The 16,008-nt window shown below is 46.7% G+C and overlaps 1 protein-coding gene across 2 annotated transcripts in view; it reads right to left on the minus strand.

Annotated features, from left to right (window-relative positions):
• The window catches only part of asic1b (acid-sensing (proton-gated) ion channel 1b), a 373,411-nt gene that overhangs the window by 322,174 nt on the left and 35,229 nt on the right, over window positions 1-16,008 (minus strand). Inside the window, exon 3 of one of the 2 annotated variants that reach the window (XM_056273039.1) lies at window positions 10,952-10,974. The exons of the other annotated variant lie outside the window; for it this stretch is intronic. Coding sequence (XP_056129014.1) covers window positions 10,952-10,974 — 23 coding nt within the window. The remainder of the gene's footprint in view (window positions 1-10,951; window positions 10,975-16,008) is intronic. 2 annotated transcript variants of the gene reach the window in all.

Consider the following 16,008-nt stretch of genomic DNA (forward strand, 5'->3'; position numbering starts at 1 on the left):
CTGGAGCCTATCCCAGCAGTCATTGGGTGGCAGACAGGGAGACACGCTGCCAGGCCATCGGTTAGGGCCGACATACACACACACACACACAGACACACACACACACCTACGGACAATTTAGTACAGCCGATTCACTTGACCTACATGTCTTTGGACTGTGGCAGAAAACCAGGGTCCCCGGATGAAACCCACGCAGATACAGGGAGAACATGCAAACTCTATACAGAGGATGAACTGGGATGACCTCCAAGGTTGGACTACCCCGGGGCTCGAACCCAGGACCCTTCTTGCTGGGAGGCGATCGCGCTAACCATTGCACCACCATACCTTTGGTGGATTATTCTTTTTCAAATTTATTTCTGATTTTTCCCTTTTTCTCCCAATTTAGTGGCCAATCACTCCCTATTTTAGTTCAAACACCCACCCTCATACAGCATGCGTTCGTCAACTGCATCTCTCCGGCCGGCAGTCTCGAAGGAGACGTCTCCCAACTTTCGTGACGAGGCGACTCCAGGCCGAACTACTGCTTTTTCCGACACACACAGAGACGCATTCATGTGACGAACACAAGCCGACTCCGCCCCCCTCCCGAAGACAGCGTTGCCAATCGTTGCTGCTTCATCGAGTCCGGCCATAGTCGGATCTGACGAGACCGGGGCGCGAACCCCGGTCCTCAGTGGGCAACTGCATCGACACAAAGCCGATGATTAGACCGCTACACCACGCGGACCCTGGTGGATTATTATTTTAAATGAATGCTGCAGAAATCTCGATTGGCAATTCGGCGTCCCTTTTCACTTAGTGTCACTAAACTTGCCGAAAATGCCTGAAAATCCACAACTCGATTAGCTGGAGGAATGTTTTCAAGAGACACTAGACGAAAGTCTGGTGGTCCTGCTGGCAGAATTTCCAATCGGAAAGCCCATATGATTAGAGAAAATGGCAGGGTTGTGTCGGTGAAAGCCACTGGCCCTGTATACCAGAAGAGTAGCTGGAGTATTTTCTCATATGAAGGCTTCCACCTATCATCACCCTCACCTATGGTCATGAACTTTGGGTCGTGACCGAAGGGGTGAGATCGTGGATACAAGCGGCTAAAATGAGTTTCCTCCGTAGGGTGTCTGGGCTCAGCCTTAGAGATAGGGTGAGGAGCTCGGACAGCCAGAGGGAGCTCAGAGTAGAGCCGCTGCTCCTTCGCGTCGAAAGGAGTCAGTTGAGGTGGTTCGGGCATCTGATTAGGATGCCTCCTGGGCGCCTTCCTTTGGAGGTTTACCGGGCACGGCCAACTGGGGGGAGACCCCGGGGTACACCCAGAACTCACTGGAGGGACTACATGTCCAATCTGGTCTGGGAACGTCTTGGGATCCCCAAGGAAGAGCTGGAGGGCGTTGCCGGAGAGAAGGACGCCTGGAGTGCCCTACTTAGCTTGCTGTCACCACGACCCGACCCCGGAGAAGCGGCTGGAGATGAGATGAGATGAGATGAGATGAGATGAGAGGAATGCGTCCATAACAACAGCCAAACTGAAGCATGTCTTTCAGCACTACAGTAATAGCAAACTGATTGATCCTCCCTCATGGAGGGAACAGGTGGGAATTATCCAGCCCAGAATGAATAGCAGAATCATCGTTTTTGAACTGACAGAAGAGACTGGAGTAGCAATGGTTCCGAGAATAAAATAAAATGAAAGGAAATAAAAAAGACGGAGAACAAATGTGGACAGTGTCAAAAGCAGTTGCTGAGGAGCCAGTGATTAACTCCCGTGACCATGCGGAATGAAGTATAAGGTGCAGAAATGTGCATGTGAAGCATGGCGTCATATGAGGCCGCATGGTCTCAGGAGGTTTTAAACTGATTTGAATATCCAATACGGCAACTGGCATGGAAGTCAAACGAACCTCCTGTCCCGTCATTCCACTCACCGCATTTACATACTCAACGAGGCTCAGAGACGATTACTGTAGGAAGGGAAAATGTCATGTTAATTGTGTTCATCCAGCATGGAATCTCAACTGAAATCTCACTTTCATGTCATGCAAAAAAAAAAAAAAAAAAAAAGAAAAAAATACATTTTGGATTTTAGACATGAAAAGTTAAATTTGCCGATTTCGGTCAGATTTGAGTATGAAATGTAATCCACGGGGCAGGTGTCCCCGGCAGACTCTCTCTATTGATCGCTTCTAGTTAGCAACACCTTTATGCACCACCCACGAGGCAGGTGGGGGCTGCTGAAAGGGAGTCGATGGTTCAATACTACTGATCACGGCAATTAGGTCAGCATCTTGGATGACCCAACATGAGCAAACGAAGGAAAATGGGCAGCACGTGAGCTGGAAAGAGGATTAGAATGCATGGGACTGGATAAGGGGACCAAGCAAACCACTGGGTACTTCTCAGAAAGCCACAGAAAGGAAACTGTTACCTAATATGTCGTGGGGACTCTTTCCGTTGGAGATGATTGTGGCCAATGATCTCAGCCAACACCTCAGCACAACCAAAATTTGACCAAAATGTGCTCGTCTTCTTGACAATTAAGAGGATTAATTGGGATTAAAGGGTTAAGTATAGGAGTATTACCTTTCCTAGATGGCCTTTCGTGGCATCCTAGACTGATCTCCATACACCCCAGCATCATGTGAAGCTCCAAAATATAGCCTCTCCATGATGAATGGCCGTCCGTGCGTGGTGAAGAACCACACCCTCCTCGCGGTAATCCTGTTAACGTTGTCAGGAGACAACAGAACACGGCGGATCTAGAAGACTAAACCTCGATAATAAATCCTGCTACTCCTATGGGCAGCAGTAGTCCTAGGAGCATTCATCGATAGACTGATGCTATGGACCGGGGAACATCGTGGCTTCGCAGATGATCAACGCATCTTGACAATGGAAAGGCACAAAATCTCCAGTTAGCGGAGAACCATGAAACCGCATGTGGAGTAGCGCCCCATGCTTTAAACAAACGTGCGCAACCGAAACCCTATAGGGGGCGCCCTGACGGACGACCTAGGTGAGGAGGTGAGGTTCTTGACAAGTTTGTTTAATGATGTGGTCTGGGTGTATTAGATCTAGGAAGTACCAGACAAATTCCAACACACTGATAAGTTGATCGGGGGGGGGGGGGATGCCAAGCTCCATAGCATCAATAGGCACGTGCATAGAGAGACCTCAAACGGGGCTTGATCGCCTGCCGTTTGGCCTTCTAGAGAGAAAGTGCACTTTTTATGGGGTGTTTTTTTTTCAATAAATAAAAAAAGAATTCTGTTTTCGCACAGCCTGTCCTGGCAAACAGATACTGATGGAATGAAAATATCAGGTCGGAAAATTGGTGCTCCCGGGCGATGCCCTCTTGCTCCCTCCCTCCAGGTTTCCTGCAACAGCGGTGAGCACTGTGGCGAAAGAAGGCATGCCAAATTGCACGCACACGTGTGCATAGGCACTCGACGGTCAGCGTGAGTCAGTCTGTGTGATGAATTACTTGGAGGCAGACGTCAGGTACGTGGCCAAACAAAGGCATTTCTACGGAGCAGTGATGTAAAAAGGTACACATCCGGTGTGTCTCTGGTGCAAATCCAAAAGGATGCAGGACACTCACTATCGACGCGTAGAGGGGGCGCACCCTATCCCCCCCCCCTTATAATTCTATATTGTGAACAACAAATCCGTGTTGAATTCGTTGAAATACATGAAATAAACCTTGCCACCGGTAACCGTTTTCTAACTGTCTGCACAAGTGCGCCTCTCACTTGCGCGGATGAAACCCGGAGCTCGGTCATCGTGACATGCTATTTTAGCTGCAACTAGCTCGCCGCACAGATTTCACTTCAACAATCAAGGCCACGAACTTGGTGTTGGTGAATAAACGCGGCTACTGTCACTCATGTCGATGATGACCAATGACGCTTTACCGTTTGGCGGTCTATTCCGTTTGCCGACCAACACGGGGATCGCTGTATCGAATCCCCGTGTTACCTCCAGCTTGGTCGGGCGTCCCTACAGACACAATTGGCCGTGTCTGCGGGTGGGAAGCCGGATGTGGGTCACAGTGGGTGTGTGTCCTGGTCGCTGCACTAGCGCCTCCTCTGGTCCTCTGCACTAGCGCCTGTTCTGGGGGGGAGGGGGAACTGGGGGTAATGGCGTGAGCCTCCCACGTGCTACGTCCCCCTGGCGAAACTCCTCACTGTCAGGTGAAAATGGCGACTCCACATGTATCAGAGGAGGCATGGGGTAGTCTGCAGCCCTCCCCGGATCGGCAGAAGGGGTGGAGCAGAGACCGGGACGGCTTGGAAGAGTGGGGTAATTGGCCGGATACAATTGGGGAGAAAAAGAGGGAACCCCCCCGAACCCCCCCCCAAAAAAATGATGTTTTACCATTTGTTTATTTGTAGGCTGTGTCATACTGAGACATTTGTGTACTGTTTTGTTCACGTGTTATACTCAACTCACTTTTATTTGATAATTAATTTTGGTGCTAGCTCATATATGGGGGCTACGCCTCCGCTTCAGAACAAAGCGAGCATGATGATAGAGAAACATGCCTTTCTGTCTGTATCAGCCGTGCTCTACGTGAATGTGTGTGTGCATGTGCTCGGCTGAGAGGCCGTGTCCTGCTGCACTGGCAGCCCCATCACCTTCTACACCGCAAAACAAAACAGAAAACAAACTACTTTTTGGGTCGCTCATCAGAGTTAGCGTTGCAGAATCTTACATTCCGATGATGTGAGATAGCGCCACTTATTTCCAACGCAGATCAGCTTGTTTGGAAACATCCATGAATCAAGGATCACGGTGGAGTGAACCGCTTTAATTGCCGGTCCCAGAGGCAGGGCAGCGTGCCACCCGACTATCTCTGGCAACAACCGCCGTTCTGCTCTTGCTATCTATCGATTTTTTTGTTTTGTTTTGTAAGCGCACACATCCTTCTGTCTGCTGGAGTTTGAAACCAATTAAAACAGCGGCGGTGTTCCACACCACTCGTGGTGATTAATGGGCCCTCAAATTTCGAGAAGACAATGTGCACATGATATTGAGGTATTGAGGTTGCGGTTTTGCACGGTGTGAAATGTTCCTGTGGGAGGATACCCTTTAGCTCCAGCGAGCTGCCTACCTTCCTCCCTCCAAACGATGCATCAGGACTGTTGGTACTGCTTAGACAGAAGGACAAGATTTAAGGGCTGGAAAAGGAATGGATTACGGGAGAACTCACATGGACTCGAGAGGAAGACTAACAAGACTACTGACGAAGGGCACGAGGACAAACCATCATGTGCCAAGTTAAAAGTTAACTCCTTTCACAAAGGAAATAATCTGGCCTGTCTGTGCTCATTCCCTCATCAGTCTCTCTGTTGCAAATGAAGAATATTTATTTACAGTTTCATTTAGCAGACGCTTTTATCCAAAGTGATGTACACCCCCCCCCCGTTTTTTCTCCCCAACTGTACATGGCCAATTACCCCACTCTTCCAAGCCATCCCGGTCGCTGCTCCACCCCTTCTGCCGACCCAGGGAGGGCAGCAGACTACCACATGCCTCCTCTGATACATGTGGAGTCGCCAGCCGCTTCTTTTCACCTGACAGTGAGGAGTTTCGCCAGGTGGACGTAGCGCATGGGAGGATCACACAATTCTCACCCAGTTCGTCCTCCCCCCCGAACAGGCGCCCCAACCGACCAGGAGGCACTAATGCAGCGACCAGGACACATACCAGCTTCCCATCCGCACAAGCCGGAGGTAACATGGGGATTTGAACCCGCGATCCCCGTGTTGGTAGGCAACGGAATAGACTGCAACGCTACCCGGACGTCGCTAAAGTGACGTACATCTGCAAGTTAATACAACACAAGCAAGGATCTAGTCAGGAGGCTACAACACAAGTGGCAAAAAAAAAAAACTAGGTTCAAGTCCGATAGGACATAGATGTCAACAGGCACTGCACAAAGGCAATGCATAGGGTGCATAGAAGTGAATTTATATATCGTCACCTTCTTAAAATAATGGCCTAAGTCATATTTTCAAGTTTTTCAAAAAACAGAATAAACTGAAACTGAAACAAAATTTGTCAGTTTATTCTGTTTTTTCAAAATATGACTTAGGGGCCATTATTTTCAGAAGGTGACGATATATATATATATATATATATATATATATATATATATATATATATACACACACTACCGTTCAAAAGTTTGGGATCACCCAAACAATTTCGTGTTTTCCATGAAAAGTCACACTTATTCACCACCATATGTTGTGAAATGAATAGAAAATAGAGTCAAGACATTGACAAGGTTAGAAATAATGATTTGTATTTGAAATAAGATTTTTTTTACATCAAACTTTGCTTTCGTCAAAGAATCCTCCATTTGCAGCAATTACAGCATTGCAGACCTTTGGCATTCTAGCTGTTAATTTGTTGAGGTAATCTGGAGAAATTGCACCCCACGCTTCCAGAAGCAGCTCCCACAAGTTGGATTGGTTGGATGGGCACTTCTTTGAGCAGATTGAGTTTCTGGAGCATCACATTTGTGGGGTCAATTAAACGCTCAAAATGGCCAGAAAAAGAGAACTTTCATCTGAAACTCGACAGTCTATTCTTGTTCTTAGAAATGAAGGCTATTCCATGCGAGAAATTGCTAAGAAATTGAAGATTTCCTACACCGGTGTGTACTACTCCCTTCAGAGGACAGCACAAACAGGCTCTAACAGGTACTATTTAATGAAGATGCCAGTTGGGGGGACCTGTGAGGCGTCTGTTTCTCAAACTAGAGACTCTAATGTACTTATCTTCTTGCTCAGTTGTGCAACGCGGCCTCCCACTTCTTTTTCTACTCTGGTTAGAGCCTGTTTGTGCTGTCCTCTGAAGGGAGTAGTACACACCGGTGTAGGAAATCTTCAATTTCTTAGCAATTTCTCGCATGGAATAGCCTTCATTTCTAAGAACAAGAATAGACTGTCGAGTTTCAGATGAAAGTTCTCTTTTTCTGGCCATTTTTAGCGTTTAATTGACCCCACAAATGTGATGCTCCAGAAACTCAATCTGCTCAAAGAAGTGCCCATCCAACCAATCCAACTTGTGGGAGCTGCTTCTGGAAGCGTGGGGTGCAATTTCTCCAGATTACCTCAACAAATTAACAGCTAGAATGCCAAAGGTCTGCAATGCTGTAATTGCTGCAAATGGAGGATTCTTTGACGAAAGCAAAGTTTGATGTAAAAAAAATCTTATTTCAAATACAAATCATTATTTCTAACCTTGTCAATGTCTTGACTCTATTTTCTATTCATTTCACAACATATGGTGGTGAATAAGTGTGACTTTTCATGGAAAACACAAAATTGTTTGGGTGATCCCAAACTTTTGAACGGTAGTGTATATATATACCTTCAGGTGTGGAGGTGTTTGAGAAAGAGCTTGGTCTTTAGCTTCTTCTTAAAGATGGAGAGGGACTGAATGGAGTTTGGTAACTCGTTCCACCACTGGGGAACTACAGAAGAGAACAGTCGGCCAAGCTACTTAGGGCCTCGTTGTGGCGGAAGTCCTACAAGTCCTCCAACCCATATGACCACATAGGTCGTATACCCTCTAATACGACCCATAGGAGCGGTTCCTAAATTAGTGCCCCTACTGGCAGCAGGACATATGCCACGGATACTTTTTGCCTCTGTGCATTGTGGGTTTTTATCTACTTGTTGACATCCTTTTTACAACGCCTCATAGACAGGCTAATAAAGGTAAGTAGTCAGTAAAAATTGATAAAACAACTTGAGAACAATAGAATATGTAGTCAGTACATTTTTGTGTTGTTTCGCCGTCTAGTATAGTAACTAAGATTGCTATTGGCAGCACGACCGCTAGAGGTCGCTTAACTTTAAAACGTAACTATAGGTTGTAATAAGCTGCTTGTACAAACGACCTGTGGGGTAGTCGTTTTGGTGGAGGGGCAGAGCGTAATGAGCGAGACTGAGAGTAGACCTGAATGAGGGAGTTCAGGTAGGCAGGAGCCGTTTTAGTTTTTGTTTCGTAAGCGAGCATTAAGCTTCTGAATTTGTTGCGGGCAGCAACTGGAGGGACATGAACAGCGGTGTGACATGTGCTGTTTTGGGTTGGTTGAAGATCAGACGTGCCGCCGCGTTCTGGATCATTTGCAGAGGTTTGAAAGTGCATACAGAGAGACCTGCCAGTAAGGAGTTGCAGTCATGTGTGATATTTCAAGAGCCTGTACCAGGAGCTCTGCTGCGTGCTCAGACAGGTAAGGTCTTTATGAACTCTGTTTTCACCGACAAGGACAACCAGTGTCACAGACGTGAAGCACAACTGTTGTGTGACTTTGTTGTGAACAGAACAATACAGGGTCATTGTGCTAAGTTTGTAACTGGAAGTAGGCTTAGTATTGACTGTACATTTTCGACTGAGTATCTAACATTACATATTATTTACATCATTTCCTGACTGGACGCTTAACATTGACAATATAATATAAATGATTCTGCAGCGGTTCAACAAAGCTACCGTTAGCTGGTCATGTTTTGAGCTAACCGACAGACCAGAAAAAGAAAACCGACACGTCAGAAACACAAACACTTTTATCCAAAGACTGATTTGTTTGAGCAGGTCAAAGGTGAAACAAAACATCTTACTTAATCTCTGTCGATGGTGTTTCTGTGAAATCCTACCTCAAATGAAACCACATGGACAATACCAAGTGACAGAATACGAGGGGGTGACTTAGAGAGAATAGTGGTAGAGGTGCAGAAAAAGAATTAGTTTGCTAATTTTCTCATCAATCAGGATTATAATATTTATTAAAAAAAACGTGATACCGTTAAAGTTTTAAAACAGCATTGTCGGGTGTATGCACTCACAAACGTTTCTGGAAGGGACACAGCCCCCCCGGATCCACACAGATGGTCCAGCTTAACGTGAGAATGAACGTGTCTGTTCAGTTTGTCAGTGGGTGAGTTAGAATCCGGGTTCCTGAGGCCGGGACTTTTTAGGGAATCATACTAGTGTTTAGCTTCCCCACCGTCTATCTGAGTAGCGCTGAATAGATACCGCGTGGGTGGAAAGTGAAGAGCAGAGAGCTGTTGAGATCTGAGACGTGCTTGTGTGGAGAAACCCCATCGACCAGCTGTGAGAGAGGACAAAGAGGACCCGGCTCTGCAATCTGCAGCAGGTTAAATAAACACGAACTGGTTTGTTTCCCGACAGCGCTTCTACAGCTGCTCCCGCCGTGCCGTCTGCTGGGCTTTCTGTCCCCGCGCCTCTGTGTGCAGTGTTCAATATCATCAAGGGGAATTTGTTGTTATCCGGCCCCGCTCTCTTTGTTACTTCCTCTATTTCGCATCCCCCCCTCCAAGGTGTGTCCTTTTTGCGAGCCAATAGAAACAATTTTCCATCGTTTTACAGTGTGGACTATTTGAAAACCTGTTTGTTGGTTTAAATACATTGTTTGACCCACTCAGTGAGACATTTTCTGAAACTGTTTTTTGTTTTATGAGCTGGATTACAATAAGACGCACAAGTTATGTTTTTTTTTGTTTTGTTTTGCCCTGTTCTCTCCCCAATCCCAGATAGCATCCGGATGTGGGCCACTTCAGGCAATGATGCGGCACTGATGGCCTTCTTCTGGCCCTGACAAAATGGATGTGAGCCTGAAGTGGCCCACATGTATAATAGCAAATATGGCCCAAATATTCCAAATCAAATGTGGGCCTTTTTTAGCAAAGTTGCGGCGCTCTCGGCAACATGTAATCTGGATGTGAGCCTGAAGTGGCCCGTGTGGTAAATGGTGAATATGGCCCAAATATCACAAAACAAATATAGCCCAACTTTGGCAAATATGTGGCACATGCAGCATTGCTATGGCTTGGTTCTGGCCCAGATCTGGTAAACAAGAGCGAACCACCCAAGTGCCGTCATTCCACGTGGTATGTGGGCCGGATGAGTGTCAGTGCGGGACGGGTCCAGGCCACAGCAGTTTTGCTATGTGGGATTGTACCTGGGAAATTACCCCACTCTTCTGAGCCGTCCTGGTCACTGCTCCACCCCCTCTGCTGACCCGGGGAGGGCTGCAGACTACCACATGCCTCCTTCGATACATGTGGAGTCGCCAGCCGCTTCCTTTCACCTGATAGTGAGGAGTTTCACCAGGGGGATGTAGCACGTGGGAGGATCACGCTATTCCCCCCTGCCCCCCCCCGAACAGGTGCCCCGCCCGACCAGAGGAGGCGCTAGTGCAGCAACCAAGACACATACCCATATCTGGCTTCCCAACCGCAGACACGGTCAATTGTGTCTGTAGGGACGCTTGACCAAGCCGGAGGTAACACAGGGATTCGTACCGGCGATCCCGGTGTTGGTAGGCAACTGAATAGACTACCACGCTACCCAGATACCCAGAAGACACATAAGTTTGAATATCAGCCGTTGGACTTCCTGTTGGGGGGGGGCTCTCTATTCGATATTACTGAAATATCCATTTAGGAACAGGAAAAACATAAATGGAGGACTGAACAGGGAAGGAAGTCACAACTTCTATTCGTTTCACTTTGATTCATTAACGGCGATATAACAATGTGAGTTTTTAATTTGTTCTAGGATGAAGTGGCCTTTACAAGTGTTTTCGGTTGAAATGTGCTTTAGCTGTGTGTCTTAATTTGTTGTTGTAGTGGTGTAGATATTTAAGTTATATATATATGAAATAAATATACAGAAATACAAATATAATAATCTCATCTCCTCACCTAGTTCATCCGTCAGGATGCCCCAAATATAATAATGCAAATATAAAATATGCTATAATATAATAATATTAAATATAATATAATAATACAAATATAATATAATATAACACATATAATTAAATATAAATATAATAAATACAAATACACAGAAATATAAATATATTTGTACGTTTCTAATGTAAACTAAACAAATGTGCTTTTGAAAATCTCTCTCTCTCTCTATCTGCATTGGTTTCTGCCCTTTTCTCTCTCTCACCACACTATACTTTAGCTTTGCATCTGCCAAGGTTGTACGATAGGGAAAAAAGACTTAAACCCCATCCTTCAGACCCCTAATTTGTAAAACGTCTTTTCAAAGGGAAGCCAACACAAAGAGCTGCCAGAGAGAAAGAAAATGAGAGACGGAGAGAAAGCGAGAGAATGCAAATGAGATCGGGAAAAGGAGAGAGAGAGAGAGAGAGAGAGAGAGAGAGAGAGAGAGAGAGAGAGAGAGAGAGAGAGAGAGAGAGAGAGAGAGAGAGAGAGAGAGAGAACTTGCTTTACATCCAAAAGTACTGACTGGAAATTTTATTTCTCACACTGGGTCCAGATGGGGATTGGGACCAACAGCAGCAACTGACGGCGAAGACGCGGTCTTTACATTGACGAGCAGCAGCGTCATAGTAGGTGGAAAAGGGGGAAGGACCTACCGGGGCCCAGAAGCGGTGGGCTAGGGAAACCTGGAATTAAACGTTTGTTTTAGTTTGCAATTTTTTATTTCTAACTAGTTAGTGTCATAACTTCAGTTAAAATTGGCTCAATACATCGGTTGAGGGACTTAAAGAAAATAGCGGAGGCTCTCTGAGGCCCCTCTCACCCCACTCTGAGGTCCCTCTCACCCCTTACAAAAGGTGCAAAATGGTTTAGTCCGCTCTTCATGAACATCTCTCAAGGTTGATGCTAGATCCAAAAGGGTGTAGGCATGTAAGTAGCCGTGATTGGCTGTTGCGTCGGCCAATAGACAGCGCGGAACCTCGAAGCGCACTGACTTGAAACAAACAATGCGCACTGAAACATTTAGCTAGCTAGCTTACAACTGACCTTAACACTGCCAGATCATACTGTAACGATAGCTAACGCTAACGCTTGCTAACAATGGAAATTCAAAAAGAGTTTAAACCCTAACCCTAACCAACAACCAATCATGTCTACCTCTGTGCCTACACCCCGTTGGATCTAGCATCAACAAGTATCTCTCAATGCAGCTCGTCTATTCCAGTCACGAGTGACTGCTGATACAAGCACAAGCAGAGACATGTCTTTCCCAAAGAAAGCAAAATCTGGGTTCCAGAAAAGAAAAGGAAAAAAAGGGAAGGGAGAGAAGTCAAAATGAGGAAAAACAACTATTGAGTAATTTCTTCCAAAAGGAAGGTGAGCTAGGAGCTTTTAAAAGAAAGGTGGCTAGCTAAAGCGGAAAGCTATGATAGCTAACTAGCTAAAGAGGAAAGGGGCCCACAGAGACTGCTTATGTATAGGGCCCAGAATTTTGTGCTTACACCCCCGTTGATGAGTAACTCAACTGCTTTGGCTCATCTTTTTTCCTCAAAAGGATGAATTCTTTTATGCTTTTGATGGCAAAGGTAACAGAAAATTCCGCATATGAACATGGACATGAACACAACGTGTTAATCTGGCATGGTAGCAGCTCCTGGGCAGCTGGTAAAAAAAATCCATCCCTGCACCAGGAGATTAGATGCTATCGAATTATAGAGTCTTACAAACCTGGCGGAGCTGATATTAAGTATTAAGTCTGAACGTTTACCGCGGTCTGATAGCCTTATTTTCTCCAACTTTATCAGAACAGTTTACAATGAACCCGCATCGCTGGATGGCGTATGCAGCGGAGGCCGTTAGTTCCCGTCTATCTCCTGTGGCCAGGAAGGGTTCGCCGCATGGGCTGCCAGATGGGGCCGGGACTGAACCGGCAGAATCTGCCTCGTGGCGTTAATCACGGTTTTACTGCTGCCAGGCTCGGGGGTACGCAGGCTGTGGCCGGGACTGGGAAATTTTCTTTTTTCTTTTCCTTTTTTATGTTTTCAGTGGCAGCAGAGATTCTTTCCACACCATTAACGCTCCCTGCTGAGGTGTTTCACCCAGGTCCCGTACAGTACTTATACAGTACAAGCATCTGCCATCAGCACAACCAAACACGGACGCATCAGCACATTAGAGGAGCCGGGGAGGGCGGCGTGCTGGCTGCTGTAGTACATGGTTTTATGGAGCTTTATGGGCCGCAGGGGAGGGAAAAAACAAGTCTCTCTCTAATCAAGGGATATTCTACCTCAGAGGACTTACTGCAGGGCAGACAGACAGACAGACAGACAGAAAGACAGACAGACAGACAGAGAGAGGGAGAATAATCAAAGGTTAATGCTGAAGAAGAAAGAGAATGCAGGGAGGGAAAAAGAGAGGCAGAGAGAAATAGGGAGAAGAGGGGCGTTCGGGTCGCATAGCAGTGTATTCCATTGCCTACCAACACGGGGATCACCAGTTCGAATCCCTGTGTTACCTCTGGCTTGGTCGGGCATCTCTACAGACACAATGGCGGTTTTGGAAAAGAATTTCCTCCCGTGTGGCTCGTAAAGTGGATCAAGTGTTTGGATGGTGGCTTTAAATGATGATTTGCTCGCCATGTGGAACGAGACCGTCACTTTGGCTGGATATGTGTTGCCACCGCGCCACTACACGTTTTCAATTGCACAAATTGTCCCATTTACTAGCGTTTGTGAAAGCACCCATTACAGTCGGTTATGAAGGTCCAACCTGAAATTTACATAGAAAGTGAAAACACTTGTAACGCTCTGACCAAACAGGCAAGTGTGCAAAGTTGTAAAATGTGAAAAGAAGAACATCCATCCATCCATCCATTATCCAAACCGCTTATCCTGCTCTCAGGGTGGCGGGGATGCTGGAGCCTATCCCAGCAGTCACTGGACGGCAGGCGGGGAGACACCCTGGACAGGCCGCCAGGCCATCGCAGGGCAACAGACTGCTAAGCATATCTCTCTGAAAAATGAGAGACAAATAGTGACATCCTCATACTTGATTTAATAGATAAACCCCTCCCTAAACAAATTAATAACGCTTTCATTTTTTGCTTGTAAATCTATTTAACAAAATTGAACTGGCAAAGTCTAAATGTTTTACTGCGCCAAGCCTACAACATCTTTTTTTGACATCTCATGTTTGCAAATTTACCAATAACTTTGTCCAGATCAATGTTTTCATTACTTACTCTCTCGATAAAGAGCAGTGCAGCTGGGCCACATTTGAAGTAGTGTAGACATAGACATGAGTTTTATTTTGCTGAACATTACATTAGGCCGGCCTCCTGAATTGTTAGGTAATTATGGGGTCAGCCCTATGTTCCCTCTGCCCTGTAGGTTCAATAGCTAACCCTGTAGGTCAGTTATTGAATAGGTTAGCTATCGGTTAATGTTAGGTTAAGGTGAGCGTTGGTTTAAGGTTGGAGTTAGGTACAGGTTGAGGTTAAGTCAGGGTAAGATATGTTCGATTAAGTTTAGGTACGTTCCTGTACGGCGTCCATAATAATAATAATAATAATAATAAATAAATCTTATATAGCGCTTTCTAACACTCAAAGTGGCTTTACAATAAACGGGGTGAAACAAGACGACAGATAAACATAGCACAGACATACAGGGGTGGATGGGAAGGGGGCTACGAGAGGGAGAAGCGGCAGCCACACACGACGCCAGCAGTACTCTCCCACTTGGACAGATACAAAAGGGAAAGAAAAACAAACATCATAAATCACATAAATCACAGATGAAGTCTGAAGAGCTGAGTCCTGTCCAATGACCTGAATGTGGGCAGCCCGCAGCAGTGTCCGATGCGCTTGGGGAGGGAGTTGGAGAGGGAGTTGAGGGAGGGGGCAGGTCGAGTGCTCAGTCCCCAGCCTGCCCCAGACCAGGGGTATATGAGCAGACGGGGGGGGCATGAGAAGGTGATGGAGAAAAGGTGTGTCTTGAGACGGGATTGGAAGAGTGGGGGTGGGGGGGGGTTCTGAGTCTCTAATGATTTGGGGAAGTGAGTTCCAGAGCCTGGGAGCTCCCCTGGAGAAGGCTCGGTCACCAAATCCATGGAGGTTGGACCTGGGGGTAGAGAGAAGGGAGGCTGAGGTGGATCTGAAGGCCCGAGAGGTTGGTAGGGGGAGAGGAGGTCGGTGAGGTATGGGGGAGCCAGTTTGTGAAGGGCTTTATAAGTAAGAACCAGGATTTTGTAATTGATCCGGTAGGAGATGGGTAGCCAGTGGAGGTCTTTTAGGACTGGGGTGATGTGGTGCCAGGATTTGGTGAAAGTTAAAAGTCGGGCGGATGCGTTCTGGACCAGTTGGAGTCTCTTGATAGAGCTAGCACTGATGCCATAGAGGAGTGAGTTGCTGTAATCGAGGCGGGAGGAGATGAAGGCATGGATCAGTATCTCTGCAGCAGGGCGTGTGAGAGAGGATCTTATTTTTGCAATGTTTTTGCGACTTTTCCATGTCTATTCCGTTGCCTACCAACACAGGGATCGCCGGTCCGAATCCCTGTGTTACCTCCGGCTTGGTCGGGTGTCCCTACAGACACAATTGGCCATCCATCCATCCATTATCCAAACCGCTTATTCTGCTCTCAGGGTCGCTGGAGCCTATCCCAGCAGTCATTGGCTGGCAGGCGGGGAGACAACCTGGACAGGCCGCCAGGCCATCACAGGGCGCCCGCCCACCCACCCACCCACCCACACACACACACACACACACACATTTAGGGACAATTCAGTATGGCCGATTCACCTGACCCACATGTCTTTAGACTGCGGGAGGAAACCGGAGCACCCGGAGGAAACCGAAGCAGACAGCGTGATTTTTTTTCGTACCCGTTTTCCGGGAACTCTGCCTCTGATTGGCTAGTACTCGTTGCCTCCGTTGATTAGGTTGGTTAAGGTTCGGGTTCGGGTTAGGGTTAGCCAATCAGAGATAGAGTAGGGGCGGGTCTTCCCGGAATCCAGGTGAACGCTCTCTCAACGAGTACTAGCCAATCAGAGGCAGAGTTCCCGGAAAACGGGTACGAAAAAAAAAAACCACGCACGCAGACACGGGGAGAACATCAAATTTCAGGCCATCCACATCTTCCCAATGCTTGCTTACAATAAGCTGATGGATAGATGGATGAATGGATGGATGGGTTGCATTTATAAAGTGGTTTTCTAGCTGCAACAGCCACTCAGA

This window comes from Lampris incognitus, chromosome 2 (assembly GCF_029633865.1).
Source record: "Lampris incognitus isolate fLamInc1 chromosome 2, fLamInc1.hap2, whole genome shotgun sequence".
Classification (NCBI taxonomy): Eukaryota; Metazoa; Chordata; class Actinopteri; order Lampriformes; family Lampridae; genus Lampris; species Lampris incognitus.